The 21,095-nt window shown below is 69.9% G+C and overlaps 2 protein-coding genes across 2 annotated transcripts in view; one reads left to right on the top strand and one right to left on the bottom strand.

Moving 5' to 3' along the window:
- Positions 1-2,599, bottom strand: part of PPP1CA (protein phosphatase 1 catalytic subunit alpha) — a 3,119-nt gene extending 520 nt beyond the window's left edge. The window contains exons 1-5 of the mRNA XM_075427112.1: positions 2,512-2,599; positions 1,025-1,156; positions 636-866; positions 134-238; positions 4-35 (exon numbers count right to left, since the gene is read on the bottom strand). Of these exons, the coding sequence (XP_075283227.1) occupies positions 4-35; positions 134-238; positions 636-866; positions 1,025-1,156; positions 2,512-2,566 (555 nt within the window). The 5' untranslated portion in view covers positions 2,567-2,599. The remainder of the gene's footprint in view (positions 1-3; positions 36-133; positions 239-635; positions 867-1,024; positions 1,157-2,511) is intronic.
- A 1,679-nt stretch (positions 2,600-4,278) lies between these two features.
- On the top strand, positions 4,279-20,938 carry CARNS1 (carnosine synthase 1). The gene is given in 12 exon segments (XM_075426397.1): positions 4,279-4,341; positions 6,115-6,170; positions 6,568-6,586; positions 7,761-7,992; positions 9,933-10,022; positions 10,383-10,519; positions 10,521-10,871; positions 11,687-11,867; positions 13,107-13,192; positions 14,838-15,069; positions 15,145-15,416; positions 15,600-20,938. Coding segments are annotated over 10 exon segments (2,811 nt in total). The 5' UTR covers positions 4,279-4,341; positions 6,115-6,170; positions 6,568-6,583; the 3' UTR covers positions 16,827-20,938.
- Positions 20,939-21,095: the final 157 nt, after the last annotated feature.

Genomic DNA, 21,095 nt, shown 5'->3' with positions numbered 1-21,095 from the left:
GATCTGCTCCATCGACTGCAGGTCGGGGGACAGCCCTGCGGGGACGGGGGCCGCGTCAGGCCCTGCCTCGGCAGCCACAGCCCCCAGACCCCCCCCTGCGACGCCCCGAAACCCCGGGCAGGGCCGTGCCCACCTCCGTGGCAGCAGAAGATCTTCTCATCCACGATGGCGGCGATGGGCAAACAGTTGAAGCAGTCGGTGAAGGTCTTCCAGAGCTTGATGTTGTACCGCCGCTTGCCTGCAAGGCACTGGGGGTGGGTGCCTGGCCTTTTTGGGGGTACAGGGGCATGGGGGGGATCCCCACGAGTCCCCCCCGTGGGCTCGCACCCCCCAAGGTGAAGCACAGGCCCACTGGTTCCAGCAGCGGGGGGGCAATGCCATGGGGTGGCACCGTGTTACGTGAGGGGGATCCTCGGGGTGGAGGTTGGCAGGGGGGGCACAGGGCGGGTGGGGAACACTCAGTGTGGATGGCACTGGGAGCACTGGGGTGGTACAGGTTGGCTGTGGGTACGGGGGTGGCACGGGGGTGGCAGGGGGACTCGCCCAGGTCCCAGCAGCCGTATAGACGGGGTCGGTGCGGGACAGCCCGGGGACGGCAGAGGGGTCGCAGGGGCGGGGGGCACGTGAGCGCTCACACTCGTCGTAGAAGCCGTAGATGCGGTTGATGCTGGCGCACTCGTGGTTGCCGCGCAGCAGGAAGAAATTCTCGGGGTATTTGATCTTGTAGGCGAGCAGGAGGCAGATGGTCTCCAGCGACTGCTTGCCCCGGTCCACGTAGTCGCCCAGGAACAGGTAGTTGCTCTCGGGAGGGAAGCCCCCGTACTCAAAGAGCCGCAGCAGGTCGTAGTACTGCCCGTGGATGTCGCCTGGGGGGGGACAGGGTACGCTCAGGACCCCAGTTCCCCCTAGTCCCCCTCCCCGCCATCCCGCAGCGGGCCCCAGGGCCGCGCTGGGATCGCCGGCCGGTCCCTGCGCCCGTCCCCGGGGGCTCGCCCAGCGCGGGAAGCACCCACCCAGCGCTCACCGCAGATTTTGAGGGGTGCCTCCAGCTCCAGCAGGATGGGCTGGCTGAGGAAGATCTCCCGCGACTTCAGGCACAGCCCGCGGATCTCGTTCTCCGTCAGCTGCACGTTCTTCCCCGGCCGCGAGCCTTGGACTGGTCCCCACCAGAGAGCCGGGTGGCAGGGAGTCAGGGGACCCCCCCCCCCAAACGCCCCACGCGCACCCCACGGTGCCGGCACCGAGGGCCAGGCGTCGCGGCAGCGGCACAGCCCAGGTCACGAGCGATTCGGGTGTCCCCACCTCGGGGCACCCCTCTCCTGCCAGAGCTGGGGGTTGTGGCAGGGCCCCCCCCCCCCAAACTCTGCAAACCCAGGTCCTGCCCCGGCGCCTGCCAGCCTGGCACCCCAACACCTCCCCCCACCCCCAGAGCTGTCCCCCCACTCCCCTGAGCACCCAAACCCCTCCAACACCTCCCCCCACAAACTCCCCTGCTGCCTCCCAAGCCTCCCACCCCCATCCCCTGCAGAGGCCCCCCAGTATCCAGCCCCCCAAAACCTCCCCACCTCTACCTGCCCCTGACACACAGCCCCCAGCCCCCCCAGCCAGCTGGGGGGCTACTGGGGGGGGGGGCTGGAGGCTGTTAAGGTGGCCTGTGGCCATTGAGGGGGGGAAGAGGGCCGGGGGGGAAGAGGGCCGGGGGGGGGGGAAGGCCACTGGGGGGATCCCAAGGCCGGAGTGAGGGGGTAATGGGGCTACTGGGGTGGGCTGGGGGCTGTTAAGGTGGGCTGTGACTACTGGGGGGATGGGGGAATGGGGCCGAGGGGAGGACACAGAGCTAGGGGGGAGGCCACTGGGGGGATCCCAGGGCCAGGGCAGGGGGTAATGGGGCTACTGGGGTGGGCTGGAGGCTGTTAAGGTGGGCTGTGGCTATTGGGGGGGGGGGGATAGGGCCACGGGGGAGGGGGGGGGAGGCCGCTGTGGGGGGCATAACGGGGCTACTGGGGTGGGCTGGAGGCTGTTAAGGTGGGCTGTGGCCATTGGGGGGGGAGGAATGGGGCCGAAGTGGGGGACACAGAGCCGGGGGGGAAGCCACTGGGGGGATCCCAGGGCCGTGGCGAGGGGAGCGTAACGGGACTACTGGGGGGGGCTGAAGGCTGTTAAGGTGGCCTGTGGCTACTGGGAGGGGTAATGGGGTCGGGGGGGAGGGAATGAGGCCGGGGAGGGGGGAAGATAGGGCCATGGCGGGGGGGGGGGAAGGCCACTGGGGGGATCCCAGGGCCGAGGCGGGGGGGTAATGGGGCTACTGGGGTGGGCTGGGGGCTGATAAGGTGGTCTGTGGCCATTGGGGGGGAAATCTGGGCCCGGGGGGGGGGCTGGAGGCCACGGGGGCGATCCCGCGGCCATGGGGGGGGGGGGAAGGCGGAGGCCCCGGGGGGTCCCGCGGCCTCGGAGGGGGGAGGGTCCCGGGGCTGGCGGGGGTCCCGGGGCGGCGGTCCCGGGCCCGCTCACCCTCCAGGAGGCGGCTGATGATGGAGTCCAGGTTGAGCTTCTCGGTGTCCGCCATGGCCGCTCGCGCCCCGCCCCTCGCGCCGCGCGCCCGGCGGGAGCGGCCCCGAGGGGGGGGGGGGCGGCGCGGCGCGGCGCCCCCTGCCGGCGCGGAGGAATCCGCGCGGCCGAGGGGAACGGGGATCCCCGGGGAGACGCGGGGGGGGGGGGGGGGGTACGGGTTCCCCTCCGGGCACCCCAGCCCCGCCACAGCGAGGGGGGGGCACGGTGACACGGCAGCCCCGGAGTGGGGACACCGCGGGGACCCTTCGCTCCGCGGCACGGCGACGTGGGGGACACTCGTGGCGCGGGGACACCCCCGGGCAGGGGGACAGCGGGGGGGACCCCGCATCCCGGGGCGCAGCGACGGACCAGGGACTGGGGCCGGGGGGGGGACGGACACGCACAACCCGGGAGGGACCGGGACTGGGCTGTGGTGGGGCTTGGGGACACCGGGGGACACCGGGGGGACACGGGGGGGACACGGCGGGGGGCACGGGGGGACGCAGGGCCTGGCAGAGCCCGGGGGTTGCTCGGGGCCCCGGGGGGCCCCCCCCCCCCCCCGCCCGTGCCCGCTCCGAGCCCGCTCCGAGCCCGTGGGGCCGTTGCCGGGAGGCCGTTGTCACCGTCGTTGTCACCCCGGGGCCACCCCGCGGCTGGGGCTCCCGCGGGGACACCGGGCGCGGCTCGGGGGGGGGGGCTGTGGGGCCACAGACGGGGCCCGGTAAAAGGGGGGGGGGGAGCACCGGGACCACCCGCGCTCTGCCATGCCATGCTGTGCCACGCGTGTCCCGTGTGCCATGCCACACCATTCCCCGTGTGCCGTGCTGTGCCGTGCCACGCGTGTCCCGTGTGCCATGTGCCATGCCAGGCCATGCCATTCCCCATGTGCCACGCCACGCCATGCCATGCCACTCCCTGTGTGTCATGCCATGCCATGCCATGCCGTGCTGTGCCATGTCATGCAATTCCCTGTGTGCCATGCTGTGCCATGTCATTCCCCGTGTGCCATGCAAACCCATGCTGTGCCACTCCCTGTGTGCCATGCCATGCCATGCCGTGCCATGTGTGCCATGCTGTGCCATGCCATGCCATGCCATGCCGTGCCTTCCCCATGTTCCATGCCATGTTGTGCCATGCCATGCCATTTCCCATGTGCCATGCCATGCTGTGCCACGTCATGCCATTCCCTGTATGCCATGCCATGCCACTCCCCGTGTGCCATGCCGTGCCATGCCGTGCCATGCCGTGCCATGCCACTCCCCATGTGCCATGCCGTGCCATGCCGTTCCCCATGTGCCATGCCATGCCATGCCGTGCCATGCCGTGCCATGCCACTCCCCGTGTGCCATGCCATGCCGTGCCGTGCGGTCGGGAATAGCTCCTGGGGCGGGGGGGCCGGGGGGGGGGGGGGGCAGCCGCCTGGCCCCAGCCCTGACATTTCTGCTGCGCGGTGTCAGTTTTACAGCCGGCCCCGGGTGACCCCGCCGGGCGGTCCCTGTCCCCATCCCTGTCCCCATCCTCTGTCCCCTGTCCCCGTCCCCGTCCCCCGCGGCGACACCCCAGCCCCGCCGCCCCCGGCCCCCCGCTGCCCCCCTTGTCCCGGCCCCCCCCGGCCCGAGACTCCGCACCCCGCACCCCCCCTCCCCCGGTCCCGCACCCCCCCCCCCGGCCCCGCCCCCCCCCCGGGGCCGCCCCGCCCGGGCAGGAGGCGCCGCTGCCACCGCCGGGACCGCAGCGGGCACGGCCGCGACAGCACCGCGCGCACGGCGGGACCCCCCCCTCCTCCCCCCGGTGGGTGCGGGCACGGGCGGCGGGGCGGGGGGGCTGCGGGGGCCGGGGGCGCGCACGCGTGTGAGTGTGTGTGCGAGTCTGCACGCGTGTGCGTGTGTGCGTGTGCGTGTGCGTGCGTGTGCGTGTGCGTGTGCACATGTGTGTGCGTGTGTGTGCGCGTGTGCGTGCGCGTTTGCGTGTGCATATGTGCAAGTCTACATGCGTGTGCATGTGTGTGCGTGTGCATGCGTGTGTGTGTGCATGCGTGTGTGTGTGCATGCGTGTGCGTGCGTGTGTGCACGTCTGTGTGCGTGTGCATGCATGTCTGCGTGTGCATGTGTGCGTGTGCATGTGTGTGCGTGTGTGTGTCCATGTGTGTGCACGTCTGTGTGCGTGTGCATGCGTGTGTGCATGCGTGTGCACATCTCTGCATGTGTGCACATCTGCATGCGTGTGCATGCGTGTCTGCGTGTGCGTGTGCACGTCCCAGTGTGTGTGCGCTTGTCTGTGTGCATGCGTGTCTGCACGCGTGTGTGCACGTCTGTGTGTGCACATCTGTCTGCGTGTGCATGCGTGTGTGCACATCTGCATGCATGTGCACGCCTGCATGTGTGCACGTCTGTGTGCGTGGGTGCACACGCGTGTGCAGATCTGTGCATACACATCCATGCGTGTGCGTGCGTGTGCACAGAGCAGCGGGCGGCTGTGGCCGTGGGGTGTGCGCCAGGGTGGCCCTGCCGGTGGCTCTGGGTGGCTGTGGGTGACAGGGTGCTGGTGGCAGGGTGGCCGTGCCGGTGTCACTGGGTGGCTGTGGGTGGCAGGGTGCTGGTGGCAGGGTGGCCGTGCTGGTGTCACTGGGTGGCTGTGGGTGGCAGGGTGCTGGTGGCAGGGTGGCCGTGCTGGTGTCACTGGGTGGCTGTGGGTGGCAGGGTGCTGGTGGCAGGGTGGCCGTGCTGGTGTCACTGGGTGGCTGTGGGTGACAGGGTGCTGGTGGCAGGGTGTACGCCGGGGTGGCCATGCCGGTGTCGCTGGGTGGCTGCGGGTGACAGGGTGCTGGTGACAGGGTGTGCAGCGCGGTGGCCCTGCCAGTGGCTCTGGGTGGCTGTGGGTGGCAGGGTGCTGGTGGCAGGGTGGCCGTGCTGGTGTCACTGGGTGACTGTGGGTGGCAGGGTGCTGGTGGCAGGGTGGCCGTGCTGGTGTCACTGGGTGGCTGTGGGTGGCAGGGTGTGCTGGTGTCACTGGGTGGCTGTGGGTGGCAGGGTGTGCAGCGCGATGGCCCTGCCGGTGGCTCTGGGTGGCTGTGGGTGACACGGTGCTGGTGGCAGGGTGCGCAGCGCAGTGGCCGCGCCGGTGGCTCTGTGCCCGCCCGTGACGGTGACAGTGACGCCGAGGGCAGCTGGAGCTAAGCCGGGGGACGTGCGGCCTGGCAGCTCCGCCATGCTGGGGAGAGGGGGACAAGGCGGGGGGGCCGTGCCAGCCTGGCTGGCTTGGGGACAGGGACCTGGGGGGGGGGACACACACAGGGACACCCCGACACACTGAGCCACCACCCCAGGTCCTGCGGCAGCGGCGCGTCCCCCCGGCCTCCCCGCTGCCCCTCACCATCCCTGGGGACAGGGACACGAGCCTGACTCGGGGTGAGGGTGCCAACCCCCCCCCTCCGGCCACCGAGGGGACAATGGGGCTCTGTGTCACCCGCTGCGCCTAATCCGGGGCACGGGGCTGGGGGACGGGCACCCTGGGGTGGCACGGGGGGGGATGAAGGCTGGAGCTGACCCGTGTCCCCTGTGCCAGGCGTCCCCGAGCCCTCGGTCCCCTGCACGCTCTCCGGCCACGGCTCCCACCCCAAGGTACCTGGGACAGGAGTGGGGGACGCAGCTGTCCCACCTTGGGGACCTTGGGGACCTTGGGGACCCCGGGGTGGGGGGGGGGTGCCCCCGGCCCGTGCTGAGCTGGCGCAGGATTACGCTAATCCCTGCTGGGGCTCAGCCGAGGGTCACTGAGGCTGGCACCGAGGGGACAACCTGGGGTCACCGGGGCTGGCACCGAGGGGACAACCCGGGGTCAGCGGGGCTGGCACCGAGGGACGCCCCAGGAAGGGTGCCTGGCCCCCCGCTGGGTGCCGAAGAGGGACCCTGGGCACTGTGGGGCTGGGGAAGGGGGTCCCCAGCGCTGGGTGGGGGTGACTGGGAGGGTGGTGACGCGTCCCCAAGGACCCCGCTGACTCTGCCCGTCCGTCTCTTGCAGCCCCTCGGTCACCAGGATGGTGAGTGACCCCCGGGTGGGGTGGGGGGTCCGGGTGGGTGTGGGTGCCCCGTCCCGGGTGGGGTACGGCCCCGGGGAGCCCCGAGGGTGCCGGGCAGCGCTGCGGGGAAGCGGGCGGCGTGGCACGCTGTGCCCACCCGCCGCGTGACCCCGTGGGGGACAAGGGGACGCTTTGTCCCCGAGCTGGCGGCTGGCACTGCCCCGCGTCCCCGAGGAGGTGGCTCTGTGCCCGGCACCCGCAGCCCCCCGACACCCTCACCCACACGTGGGCCCCGGGCCCCTCTGCCCCGTGCCAGCCCCTCGCCCCCACACCCGCGCCGGGGCTGTCCCCTGCCCCACGTCGACCCCTTACCCCCGTGGCTGCCCCCACGCCAGCCCCATACCAGCCCCTTAGCCCATGCCAGCCCTGTGTCAGCCCCATGCCAGCCCCAAACCAGCCCCTTAGCCCCATGCCAGCCCCATGCCAGCCCCATGCCAAACCATAACCCCATGCCAGCCCTGTGTCAGCCCCATGCCAGCCCTAGACCCACACCAGCCCCCTAGCCCATGCCAACCCTATGCCAACCCTGTGCCAGCCCCATGCCAGCCCCTTAGCCCATACCAACCCTGTGCCAACCCGGTGTCAGCCCCATGCCAATCCATTAGCCCCACGCCACCCCCATGCCAGCCCCATACCAGCCCCCTAGCCCATGCCAGCCCCACGCTAGCCCTGTCCCAGCCCCATGCCAGCCCCATGCCAGCCCCTTAGACCCATGCAAGCCCCTTAGACCCATACCAGCCCCCTAGCCCATGCCAGCCCCATGCTAACCCTGTGCCAGCCCCATGCCAGCCCCTTAGCCCATGCCAACCCCATGCCAGCCCCATGCCAAGCCATTAGCCCCATGCCAAACCTGTGCCAGCCCCATGCCAGCCCTGTATCAGCCCCATGCCAGACCTTTAGACCCATACCAGCCCACTAGCCCATGCCAGCCCCATGCCAGCCCCATGCCAGCCCCATGCCAAGCCATTAGCCCCATTCCAGCCCCATGCCAGCCCCATGCCAGCCCCATGCCAAACCATTAACCCCACGCCAGCCCTGTGTCAGCCCCATGCCAGCCCCTTAGCCCCACACCAGCCCCTTAGCCCATGCCAACCCCATGCCAGCCCCATGCCAGCCCCATCTCGGCTCCCCGCAGCTCTCGGTGGACCAGACGAGCGTGGAGCAGGCGCCCAGCCCGAAGGAGCAGGATTGGGCAGGGCCGGAGGCGCTGTGCCCGGGCTGGCTGGAGGAAGAGACCCTTGACGGCGAGGTGCCCGAGGACAGCGGGGACCCCGACGGTGCCACCCATGCCTACGAGCTGCTCCAGAGCGCCCTGCGCCAGGAGGGGCTGCCCCCCACGCTGGATCGCTCGGCAGAGCCCCGCACGGGTGGGGGGCACGGGTGGGGGGCACGGGGCTCAGCGGGCTGGGAGATGGGGGTGGCGGGGAGTGGGGTGGTGCTGGGGGCACGGTGCCAGGCTGGGGACATGGGGGTGGCAGGGACTGGGATGGCGAAGGGGGCACGGTGCCATGCTGGGGACATGGGGGTGGCAGGGACAAGGGTGGCAGGGACCAGGATGATGATGGGGACACGGTGCCATGCTGGGGACGTGGGGGTGGCAGGGACCAGGATGGCAACAGGGATACAGTGCCAGGCTGGGGACATGGAGGTGGCATGGACAAGAGTGGCACTGGGGGAATGGTGCCATGCTGGGAGCACGGGGGTGGCAGGACAAGGGTGGCACTGGGGGAATGGTGCCAGGCTGGGGACACAGGGGTGGTAGGGACAAGGGTGGCACTAGGGGAATGGTGCCAGGCTGGGAGCACGGGGGTGGCAGGGACAAGGGTGGCAGGGACCAGGATGATGATGGGGACATGGTGCAAGGCTGGGGGCATGGGGGTGGCATGGACAAGGGTGGCACTGGGTGAAGGGTGCCAGGCTGGGGACATGGGGGTGGCAGGGACTGGGTGGCAGGGACCAGGATGATGATGGGGGCATGGTGCCAGGGTGGGGACATGGTGGTGGTGGGGACCAAGATGGTGACAAGGACACGGTGCCATGCTGGGGACATGGGGGTGGCAGGGACAAGGGTGGCACTGGGGGAATGGTGCCATGCTGGGGACATGGGGGTGGCAGGGACCAGGATGGCAACAGGGATACAGTGCCAGGGTGGGGACATGGAGGTGGCATGGACAAGAGTGGCACTGGGGGAGTGGTGTCATGCTGGGGACATGGTGGTGGTGGGGACGTGGGAGTGGCAGGGAGAAGGGTGGCAGAGACCAGGATGATGATGGGGCACGGCGCCAGGCTGGGGACATGGGGGTGGCAGGGACAAGGGTGGCACTGGGGGAATGGTGCCAGGCTGGGGACATGGTGGTGGTGGGGACTGGAATGGTGACAGGGACACGGTGCCATGCTGGGGACATGGGGGTGGTAGGGACAAGGGTGGCACTGGGGGAATGGTGCCAGGCTGGGAGCACGGGGGTGGCAGGGACTGGGATGGCAACAGGGACACAGTGCCATGCTGGGGACATGGGGGTGGCAGGGACCAGGATGGTAACAGGGATACAGTGCCATGCTGGGGACATGGGGGTGGCAGGGACAAGGGTGGCACTGGGGGAATGGTGCCAGGCTGGGAGCACGGGGGTGGCAGGGACTGGGATGGCAACAGGGACGCAGTGCCATGCTGGGAGCACGGGGGTGGCAGGGACCAGGATGGTAACAGGGATACAGTGCCATGCTGGGGACATGGGGGTGGCAGGGACCAGGATGGTAACAGGGATACAGTGCCATGCTGGGGACATGGGGGTGGTAGGGACAAGAGTGGCAGGGACCAGGATGATGATGGAGGCACGGTGCCATGCTGGGGACATGGGGGTGGCAGGGACCAGGATGGCAACAGGGATACAGTGCCAGGCTGGGGACATGGAGGTGGCATGGACAAGAGTGGCACTGGGGGAATGGTGCCAGGCTGGGAGCACGGGGGTGGCAGGGACAAGGGTGGCAGAGACCAGGATGATGATGGGGGGCACGGCGCCAGGCTGGGGACATGGGAGTGGCAGGGACAAGGGTGTCACTGGGGGAATGGTGCCAGGCTGGGGACATGTGGGTGGCAGGGACAGGGGTGGCACTGGGGGCACGGTGCCAGGCTGGGGACATGGTGGTGGTGGGGACACAGGGGTGGCATGGACAAGGGTGGCACAGGGGGCACGGTGCCAGGCTGGGAATGAGGGGGTGGCTGGGGGCTCACTGTGGGGCCGGGGTGCCGGGGGCCGGGGTGCCGACGAGGTGCCCGCCCCGGGGCTGTTAACCCTCGCCTCGCCGGCAGGATTTGGCCCGCTGGACGTGACCGTCTGCGTCCTGGGCTCGCCCACCGCCTTCCTGCCCGTCCTGCTGGAGGGGGGCACGCGCTGCCCAGGTGGGTACGGCCCCCTCGTCCCCACCCCATACGAGACACCCGTGAACCCACAGCGGGGGCTCCCCACCTCCCGCCTGGCTGCTCCAACCCTGGCCCAAGGGGTTCCCCACTGGGAGGGAAACTGAGGCAGGGATGGGGGTGGCACCAGCCCCCCCACCCCGTGCCCCACATCTGCAGCCCCATTAATCCCAGTACGGACCAGTGCCGGCAGCAAAAGCCACCCCAGGGTGCTGGGGCAGCCGCAGCATCACTCCCCCCGTGCTCCCTCCCTGGGTGGGTGCCCCCTTTGCTCCCCCCGGGGGGGGCCTCGGGGCAGGGGGCTGGGGAGAGCCCGCTGCCCGCACCCCTGCCCACCCATAGGTGCCATGGTGCTGTGCCTGTCACCCGCCTGGGCCAGCCGGGTGCCCTCGGAGACGTCCCCGGGTGCCTGGTCCCTGCTGCTCTCCCGGGGGGTCTCCTTCGAGGCGGGGGGCTGCAGCACCCTGGAGACCTTCGCGCCCCCCCCGCCGCGCCAACTACGTGACGGGCACCTTCGCGGCGGGGGGTCCCGAGGGCGGCTGGGTGGGCGAGCTGGCCCGCGACCTCGACTGCCCCACGGGGGGCTCGGAGCCCCTCGCCCGCCGGCTCGAGGACCCCCTGCTCACCCGGTGGGTGCTGGCTGCCCACGCCGGCCTGCCCGTGCCCCCCACCCTGGCCTTCGTCCTGGGGCCGGGGGGGGACCTGCCCACCGAGCCCGTGACCCCCGGGGTGAGGCTGGTGCGGCTGGAGGACCCCCAGGGCCAGGAGAGCCTGGTGCAGGAGGAGGTGGGCGCCTTCCTGGGGGGCACCGCCATGGAGCCCTACAGCCAGGTGGGCATGGGGGGCACCCACGGGGCACGGCTGGGGTCTAGGGGTCAGGGTCACGGGCATGGTGGGGTGTGTGGGGGCACCCATGGGGCACAGTGGGGTGTGTGGGGGCACCCATGGTCATGGTAGGGGTCTAGGGGTCAGGGTGATGGTCATGGTGGGGTGTGTGGGGGCACCCGTGGGGCACAGCGGGGTGTGTGTGGGCACCCATGGGGCACAGCAGGGTCTAGGGGTCAGGGTCACAAGCTTGGTGGGGTGTGTGGGGGCCACCCATGGGGCACGGTGGGGGTCTAGGGGTCAGGGTGACGGGCATGGTGGGGTGTGTGGGGGCACACATGGGGCACAGTGGGGTGTGTGGGGGCACCCATGGTCATGGTAGGGGTCTAGGGGTCAGGGTGACGGGCATGGTGGGGTGTCTGGGGGCACCCATGGGGCACGGTGGGGTGTAGGGGTCAGGGTGATGGGCATGGTGGGGTGTGTGGGGGCACCCATGAGGCATGGTGAGGGTCTAGGGGTCAGGGTCACGGGCATGGTGGGGTGTGTGGGGGCACCCATGGGGCATGGTGGGGGTCTAGGGGTCAGGGTCACGGGCTTGGTGGGGTGTGCGGGGGCACCCATGGGTGATAGTGGGGTGTAGGGGTCAGGGTGACGGGCATGGTGGGGTGTGTGGGGGCACCCATGGGTGCTGGCAGGGCATCCAGGGGCATGCGTGGGTGACACATCAGTGGGGTGGCCCTGGGTGACGGGCGTCGGGGTGGGTGTCGGGGTGGGTGTCGGGGTGGTGGCGGTGGCGCGGGGTGACGCGGGGGTCCGCACAGGTGGTGGTGCGGCCGGCGGGGTGGCGGTGGCGCGGGACGGGCGCCCGCAGCACCCACGGGAAGGCGGAGGGCGCGGCGGTGGCGCGGGCGGTGGGTGCCCGGCTCCGCGGGCTGCGGGAGGAGGACAGCGTCCTGCTGGAGGCCCTGGTGCCCACCGCCCGCCTGCCCGCGCCCCCCCCACGTAAGACCCCCGCCCTCGGGCGCCCACCACCCTGGGGTGGGAGGGAAGGGGCCCCCCCCAACCTCTCCAGGGCTCCCTTGGGTCCCTGCGGTTGTGCACCCGGGGTGGGGGGCTGGGTGGCCATCAGGGCAACCGGGCTCCCAGGGCAGGGTGTGAAGGTGGCCACCCCGGACCCTCACAGTCCCCTGGGGTGTGGGTGGGGTGAAGGTGGCCACCCTAGACCCCCACAGTCCCCTGGGATGGGGGAGAAGGGCACCCTGGACCCCCATAGTCCCATGGGGTGGGGATGGAGGGGAAGGTGGCCACCCTGGACCCTCACAGTCCCCTGGGGTGGGAGAGAAGGGCACCCTGGACCCCCATAGTCCCCTGGGGTGGGGATGGAGGGGAAGGTGGCCACCCTGGATCCTCACAGTCCCATGGGGTGTGGGTGGGGGTGAAGGTGGCCACCCTAGACCCCCACAGTCCCCTGGGATGGGGGAGAAGGGCACCCTGGACCCCCATAGTCCCATGGGGTGGGGATGGAGGGGAAGGTGGCCACCCTGGAGCCCCACAGTCCCATGGGGTGTGGGTGGGGGTGAAGGTGGCCACCCTGGACCCTCATAGTACCCTGGGGTGGGGATGGAGGGGAAGGTGGCCACCCTGGACCCCCACAGTCCCCTGGGGTGGGGTTGGGGGGGGAAAGAGGCCACCCTGGACCCCCACAGTCCCCTGGGGTGGGGGAAAAGGGCACCTTTGGACCCCCAGTGTCCCCTGGGGAAGAGGTGGGGGGGAAGGTGGTCACCCTGGACCCTCACAGTCCCCTGGGGTGGCCACCCTGGACCCCTTAGTCTCTGGGGTGGGGTTGGGGGGCAAGGTGGCCACCCTGGACCCCCACAGTCCCCTGGGGTGGGGGACAAGGTGGCCACCCTGGACCCCCATAGTCCCCTGGGGTGGGGGGGAAAGAGGCCACCCTGGACCCCCACAGTCCCATGGGGTGGGGGTGGAGGTGAAGGTGGCCACCCTGGCCCCCCACGGTCCCCTGGCACAGAGCAGGGTGGGTGGGTGACCCCCTTCGCCTCCCCGCAGTCCTGTGGGGCTGGGGGTGACAGCGGCCACGCCGGACCCCGCCGTCCCCAAGGGTTGGCCGGGGTCACCGCGGTGCCACCCGGGGTCCCAGGAGCCAGCGTTGGGGTGGGGGGGTCTGGCTGGGCCCCCCGTCCCCGGGCGGCGGCCGCGCCTGCCCTGTCCCTCGCCCCCCAGGCAGCCCAGCCCCCCGGCTGCCGGTGGCCCTGCGCGTCTGCACCCTCGTCTGCAGGTCCTGGGGGGACCGGCCCCACCTCTGCCAGGTACGGCCACGCCCTGCGAGGCTCCTCCCCCTCGGCGGGGTGGGGCGGGGTGGGCGTGGCCGCGGGCATCCCCACCCGTGGGCGTCCCGTGTCCCCGGGCCCTCGCGGTAGCCGGTGTCCCCGAGCCATGGTGGCCCTGCGTGTCCCCAGGGCCCGGTTGGTAGCCCACGTCCCCGCGTCATGGCGTGGCAGCACGTGTTCCCGGGCCCTGGGTGGCACCCGGTGTCCCCGGGCCCTGGGTTAGTGGGTGTCCCCAGGCTATGGGGTGGTTGGGTCCCCATGCCCTGGTCACCGTGTCCCCAGTCTGCAGGGTGGCAGCCCCTGTCCCCAGGCTATGGTGGCCATCCATGTCCCCATGCCCTGGTCACCGTGTCCCCAGTCTGCAGGGTGTCAGCCCCTGTCCCCAGGCTATGGTGGCCATCCATGTCCCCATGCCCTGGGTCACTGTGTCTCCCCATGTCCCCATGCCCTGGTCACTGTGTCCCCAGTCTGCAGGGTGGCAGCTCCTGTCCCCATGCCATGGTGGCCATCCATGTCCCCATGCCTTGGGTCAGTGTACCTCCCCGTGTCCCCAAGCCTTGGTCACTGTGTCCCCAGTCTGCAGGGTGGCAGCCCCTGTCTCCAGGCTATGGTGGCCATCCATGTCCCCATGCCCTGGGTCACTGTGTCTCCCCATGTCCCCATGCCCTGGTCACTGTGTCCCCAGTCTGCAGGGTGGCAGCTCCTGTCCCTATGCCATGGTGGCCATCCATGTCCCCATGCCTTGGGTCAGTGTACCTCCCCGTGCCCCCAGGCCTTGGTCACTGTGTCCCCAGTCTGCAGGGTGGCAGCTCCTGACACCAGGCTATGGTGGCCATCCATGTCCCCATGCCTTGGGTCAGTGTGTCTCCCCGTGGTGTCCCCATGCCCCGTGTCCCCCAGTCTGCAGGGTGGCAGCCCCTGTCCCCAGGCTATGGTGGCCATCCATGTCCCCATGCCTTGTGTCCCTGTGTCTCCCCATGTCCCCATGCCATGGTGGCCATCTATGTCCCCATGCCCTGGTCACTGTGTCCCCAGTCTCCAGGGTGTCAGCCCATGTCCCCATGCCCTGGGTCAGTGCGTCTCCCCATGTCCCCATGCCCTGGTCACTGTGTCCCCAGTCTGCAGGGTGGCAGTTCCTGTCCCCAGGCTATGGTGGCCCTGCATGTCCCCGTGCCTTGGGTCCCTGTGTCTCCCCATGTCCCCAAGCCTTGGTCACTGTGTCCCCAGTCTGCAGGGTGGCAGTTCCTGTCCCCAGGATATGGTGGCCATCCATTTCCCCATGCCCTGGCCCCTGTGTCTCCCCATGTCCCCAAGCCTTGGTCACTGTGTCCCCAATCTGCTGGGTGGCAGCTCCTGTCCCCAGGCTATGGTGGCCCTCCATGTCCCCGTGCCTTGGGTCCCTGTGTCTCCCCATGTCCCCAAGCCTTGGTCACTGTGTCCCCAGTCTGCAGGGTGGCAGCTCCTGTCCCCATGCCATGGTGGCCATCCACGTCCCCATGCCCTGGGTCCCTGTGCCTCCCCACGTCCCCACGCCATGGTGGCCATCCACGTCCCCATGCCCTGGGTCCATGTGCCTCCCCACATCCCCACGCCTTGGTGGCAGCCGGTGTCCCCATGCCCGCAGGTGGCGGTCGGCGTGGGGCGCGCGGAGGTGCCGGTGCGGCACGGCGCGTCGCTGCCCCAGGGCCTGGACTCCAGCCTGCAGCAGCTGGGGGTGGCGGCCCCGGGCCAGCGCCAGACCCTGGCCACGCGCCTACGAGGGGCCGCCGAGGCCGCCATGGCCGCCATCCTGGCCACCGAGGCCGAGCTGAGCCCCGAGCAGCGCGGCGGCGCCCGCGCCCGCACCGACATCCTGGGTGAGCGCGGGGAGCCGGGGGCGGGCGAAGGTGCTGCTCCCGCCGCGGTGCTGAGCCCGCTGTCCCCGTCCCCAGGCGTCGACTTCTTGCTGGCATGCGTGGATGACGCGCTGGAGCTGGTGGCCCTGTCCGCCAACGTCCAGGGGTGCCTGGAGACCTGCCTGCTGGCCGAGGCCATGGGGCGCGCCGTGGGGGAGCCCCCGGGTGACCTGCCCCGGCTGCTGGCCGAGGCCGTGCTGCACCGGGCGCAGTGTCACCTGGTCGAGGGCAAGGACATCTTGCTCATCGGGGCCGGCGGCGTCAGCAAGAGCTTCGTCTGGGAGGCGGCACGCGACTACGGCCTGAGGGTGAGGGCGCCAGGTTGCCATCAGTAGGTTTCAGAGTGAACGCCGGTTTCAGCAGCTACAGCAGTGGTTGCTCTGCCCAGCTCGCTGTCCCAGTTGGCGGGGAGGGTGGCCCAGCTGTGATGTCATGGGTGGGCACCCCGTGTGGGTCCCCCCTGCTGCGGTGACACCTCTCTGGGCCCGCAGATCCACCTGGTGGAGTCGGACCCGGAGCACTTCGCGGCGGGGCTGGTGCAGACCTTCCTGCCCTACGACAGCCGGGAGCACCGGCGGGACGAGGAGCACGCCGAGCGGGTGACGGAGCTGGTACGCGCCCGGGGGCTGCGTCCCCACGCCTGCCTCTCCTACTGGGACGACTGCGTGGTACTGGCCGCGCTGGTGTGCCAGCGCCTGGGGCTCCGCGGCAGCTCGCCCGCCGCCGTCCGCGTGGCCAAGCAGAAGAGCCGGACCCACCAGCACCTGCAGCGATGCCGCCGCGGCCGCCCGCCGCCCGCCGCCTTCGCCGTGCCCTGCTGCCGGCTGCGGAGCCACGGCGACGTGGAGCGGGCGGCGGGCGCCGTGCCCTTCCCCGCCGTGGCCAAGCTGGAGTTCGGGGCGGGCGGCGTGGGCGTGCGGCTGGTGGAGAGCGTCGGGCAGTGCCACGCGCACGCCGCCCGCCTCTGGCGTGACCTGCGCGACGACGCCGATCACCCGGGCATCGGGCTGGGCTGGGGCAACGCCATGCTGCTGATGGAGTACGTGCCGGGCACCGAGCACGACGTCGACCTGGTGGTCTTCGAGGGGCGGCTGCTGGGCGCCTGGGTGTCCGACAACGGCCCCACGCGTGTCCCCGCGTTCCTGGAGACGGCGGCGTGCCTGCCCTCCTGCCTGCCCGCCGACCGGCGGGCGCAGCTGGTGCGGGCGGCCCTGCGCTGCTGCCTGGCATGCGGGCTCCGCCATGGCGTCTTCAACGTCGAGCTGAAGCTGGGGCCCGGGGGTCCGCGGCTGCTGGAGATCAACCCCCGCATGGGGGGCTTCTACCTCCGCGACTGGATCCGGGAGGTCTACGGTCCCGACCTGCTGCTGGCGGCCGTGCTGGTGGCACTGGGGGTGCCGCCGGTGCTGCCCGCTCGCCCAGCACCCCGCGGGCACCTCGCCGGCGTGATGTGCCTGGGCTCGGAGCATGGCTCGGCGCTGGGGGCCGGCGGGGGGCTGGAGGCTCTGCGGGGGCTGCAGGCCCGCGGGCTCGTCCGCCTCAACCGGCTCTTCGAGGGGTCGGCGGCGGGCGGCGAGTACGAGGAGCCGTGCCTGAGCGTGGCTTGCGGCGGGGCGACGCGGGCCGAGGCCTGCCTGCGCCTGCTGGGGCTCTGCCAGGCGCTGGGCATCGACTCGCCCCGCTACCCCGTCGAGCATTTCCTATCGCACTTCAAATAGCCCCGGGCAGGCAGCGGGGCCGGCGGGGGAGCGGGGGGCACGGGCAGCGGCACGCTGCCCTGGCACCCCGTCCCGCCGCCCCGCTCCCTGGCAACGCTTGGCAGCCCTGGCACCGCCCCTGCATCATGTCACCCCGTCCCCTGGCACCCCATCCCTGACATCCCCCCTACTCCCCTGGCACCCCATCCCCTGGCACCCCCGCGTCATGTCACCCCGTCCCCTGGCACCCCATCCCCGACATCCCCCCTACTCCCCTGGCACCCCATCCCCTGGCACCCCCGCGTCATGTCACCCCGTCCCCTGGCACCCCATCCCTGACATCCCCCCTACTCCCCTGGCACCCCATCCCCTGGCACCCCCGCGTCATGTCACCCCGTCCCCTGACACCCCATCCCTGACATCCCCCCTACTCCCCTGGCACCCCATCCCCTGGCACCCCCACGTCATGTCACCCCATCCTCTGGCAACCCCTCCATCCTGGCACCCCATACCTTGGCATCCCGTCCCACTCCCCTGGCACCCCCACATCGTGGCACCCCACCCTCTGGCATCCCCCTGACGCCCCGGTACCCCATCCCCTAGCACCCCATCCCCTGGCATCCCCCTGACTCCCCTGGCACCCCATACCCTGGCAACCCCCCGATCCTGGCACCCCATCCCTTGGCATCCCATCCCACTCCCCTGGCACCCCCACATCGTGGCACCCCATCCCCTGGCACCTGCTCCTGCCCTGGCACCCCATCCCTTGGCATCCCCCCTACTCCCCTGGCACCCCATCCTCTGGCAACCCCTCCATACTGGCACTCCATCCCCTGATACCCCATCCCCTGGCACCCCTGTATCATGTCACCCCATCCCTGGCATGCCCCTGACTCCCCTGGCACCGCATCCCCTGGCATCCCCCTCATCCTCATACCCATCCCCTGGCATCCCCCCATACTCCCCTGACACCCCATCCCCTGGCAACTCCCCCATCCTGGCATCCCATCCCTGGCACCCCATCCCCTGGCATCCCCCTCATCCTCATACCCCATCCCCTGGCATCCCCCCTACTCCCCTGGCACCCCATCCCCTGGCAACCCCCCCATCCTGGCACGCCCCTGAGTCCCCTCGTAACCCCATCCCCTGGCACCTCCCCATCGTGGCACCCCCTCCCCTGACATCCCCCCTACTCCCCTGGCACCTCATCCCTAGCACCACCCCATCCTGGCACCCCATCCCTGGCACGCCCCTGACTCCCCTGGTACCCCATCCCCTGGCAACCCCCCCATCCTGGCACCCCATCCCCTGGCAACACCCCCCTTACCGTGGCACCCCATCCGCCTCCCCTGGCACCCCACTCCCTGCTCCCCAGCAGCCCCCCAGCCCCCCACGCCCTGGTCCCTAGCTCCCCCCTCTGCTCCCCTGTCCCCACCCCCCACCCCCCCTGCCGTGGCACCCCATCCCCTGGCACCCCCAAGTCCTGCCCCAGCACCCCCAAACCTCACCCCCAGTGTCCCCTGTCCCCGCAGCGGGGGGACCCAGTGCCCTTCCCATGCCAGGGGACACGCAGGGGGACGCGGACCCCCGGCCCTCCCCAGGGCAGGGGCCAGACAGGGTCCCCCGTTAACGAACCTTTGCTAACGAGGGGTGAGGGCAGCCCCCCAGGGGCACCCAGGCAACCCCACCAGAGCCACGGGCGCAGCCTGGGGTGTGCTGGCACCTGTCGGCGTGGGGAGACCCTACAATAACAAACCAGCGTGGGGAGACCCCTGCAAGAACAGACCTGTTGTGGGGAGACCCTACAATAACAAACCAGCATGGGGAGACCCCTGCAAGAACAGACCTATGCAAGGAGACCCTACAATAACAAACCAGCGTGGAGAGACCCTGCAAGGACACAGCTGTGGCAGGAAGACCCTACAATAACAAACCAGCATGGGGAGACCCTGCAAGAACAGACCTGTTGTGGGGAGACCCTACAATAACAAACCAGCATGGGGAGACCCTGCAAGAAAAGATCCATTGCAGGGAGACCCTACAATAACAAACCAGCGTGGGGAGACCCTGCAAGAACAGACCCATTGCAGGGAGACCCTACAATAACAAACCAGCGTGGGGAGACCCTGCAAGAAAAGATCCATTGCAGGGAGACCCTACAATAACAAACCAGCGTGGAGAGAACTCTGCAAGGACACAGCTGTGGCAGGAAGACCCTACAATAACAAACCAGCATGGGGAGACCCTGCAAGAACAGACCTGTTGTGGGGAGACCCTACAATAACAAACCAGCGTGGGGAGACCCCTGCAAGGACACAGCTATGACAGAAAGACCCTACAACAACAAACCATTTTTGGGAGACCCTGCAAGAAAAGAGCTGTGGCAGGGAGACCCTACAATAACAAAGCAGCGTGGGGAGACCCTGCAGTAACAGACCTGTGTGGGAAAACCCTACAGTAACAGCCCCGCACGAGGAGACCCTACAATAACAAAGCAGCCCCCAGGACCCAGTGTGAGGCCCCCGGGCTCGGTAGCAGCGCAGCGGGGTGTCCCACAGGGGTGTGGGGACATCCCCGGGTTAGGACCCTGCCCCAACCGCCCCGGGGACCCCGCAATGACGCGGGACCCCGACACCCAGCCCGGGAGTCCCTGAGAGTGGAGGGCAGCGCCGCCCCCCCGAATGCCCTGAGCCCTGGGACAGCACCCAGCCCGCAGGGAGAGGCACCCTGTGGCACCCGGGACCCCACAGTAACACACAGCCCTGTAGAACCTGAGACCCTACAATAACACACAGCCCCTATAGAGCCCGAGACCCCACCAGTAACACACAGCCCCTATAGCATCCCAGACCCCCAGTAACCCCAGTTCCCCCCAGTAACCCCAGTGTCCCCACAGTAACACACAGCCCTTGTAGAGCCCGAGACCCCCCTGTAACCCCAGTTCCCCCCAGTAACCCCAGTGCCCCTGCAGTAACACACAGTCCCTACAGGACTAGAGACCCCCCAGTAACCCCAATTCCCCCCAGTAACCCCAGTGCTCCCGCAGTAACACACAGCCCCTATAGAGCTGGAGACCCCCCAGTAACCCCAGTTCCCCCCAGTAACCCCAGTGCCCCTGCAGTAACACACAGTCCCTACAGGACTGGAGACCCCCCAGTAACCCCAATTCCCCCCAGTAACCCCAGTGCTCCCACAGTAACACACAGCCCCTATAGAGCTGGAGACCCCCCAGTAACCCCAGTTCCCCCCAGTAACCCCAGTGCCCCTGCACTAACACACAGTCCCTACAGGACTGGAGACCCCCCAGTAACCCCAATTCCCCCCAGTAACCCCAGTGGTCCCGCAGTAACACACAGCCCCTATAGAGCTGGAGACCCCCCAGTAAGCCCAGTTCCCCCCAGTAACCCCAGTGCCCCCACAGTAACACACAGCCCCTATAGTGTTCCAGACCCCCCAGTAACCCCAGTGCCCACCAGTAACCCCAGTGCCCCCACCAGTAACCCCAGTGCCCCCACCAGTAACACACAGCCCCTATAGAGCTGGAGACCCCCCAGTAACCCCAGTTCCCCCGCAGTAACACACAGCCCCTATAGAGCTTCAGACCCCCCCATAACCCCAGTTCCCCCCAGTAACCCCAGTGTCCCCACAGTAACACACAGCCCCTGTAGAGCCCGAGACCCCCCAGTAACCCCAGTGCCCCCCAGTAACCCCAGTGCCCCTGCAGTAACACACAGTCCCTATAGAACTGGAGACCCCCCAGTAACCCCAGTTCCCCCCAGTAACCCCAGTGCTCCCGCAGTAACACACAGCCCCTATAGAGCTGGAGACCCTCCAGTAAGCCCAGTTCCCCCCAGTAACCCCAGTGCCCCCACAGTAACACACAGCCCCTATAGAGCTGGAGACCCCCCAGTTACCCCAGTTCCCCCCAGTAACCCCAGTGCCCCCACAGTAACACACAGCCCCTATAGAGCTGGAGACCCCCAGTAACCCCAGTGCCCCCCAGTAACCCCAGTGCCCCCGCACTGTCCCTATAGCGTATGGGGGGGGGGCGTCTCCGGCTCTCCCAGGGCGCCGCTCCCCCCGCAGCTGTCGTCACGGATGACGTCACAGCGACGCAGCGGGGGCGGGGCCGCGCGGGGGGGGTGGGGGGGTCCCCCCAGTAAAGGCTGTGAGCGGCCGGCCTGGCTCTGTCCTTGTCCCTGCGCGACCCCCGGGCCCGCCCCGCCTTCCCCCCCCACCCCGCCGGACTACATCTCCCGGCGTGCCCCGCGCCGGGGATACCGGGGGTTC

Source organism: Opisthocomus hoazin, chromosome 7 (genome assembly GCF_030867145.1).
Source record: "Opisthocomus hoazin isolate bOpiHoa1 chromosome 7, bOpiHoa1.hap1, whole genome shotgun sequence".
In the NCBI taxonomy this organism is placed as follows: Eukaryota; Metazoa; Chordata; class Aves; order Opisthocomiformes; family Opisthocomidae; genus Opisthocomus; species Opisthocomus hoazin.
This window is presented reverse-complemented; position numbering and strand designations above follow the sequence as displayed.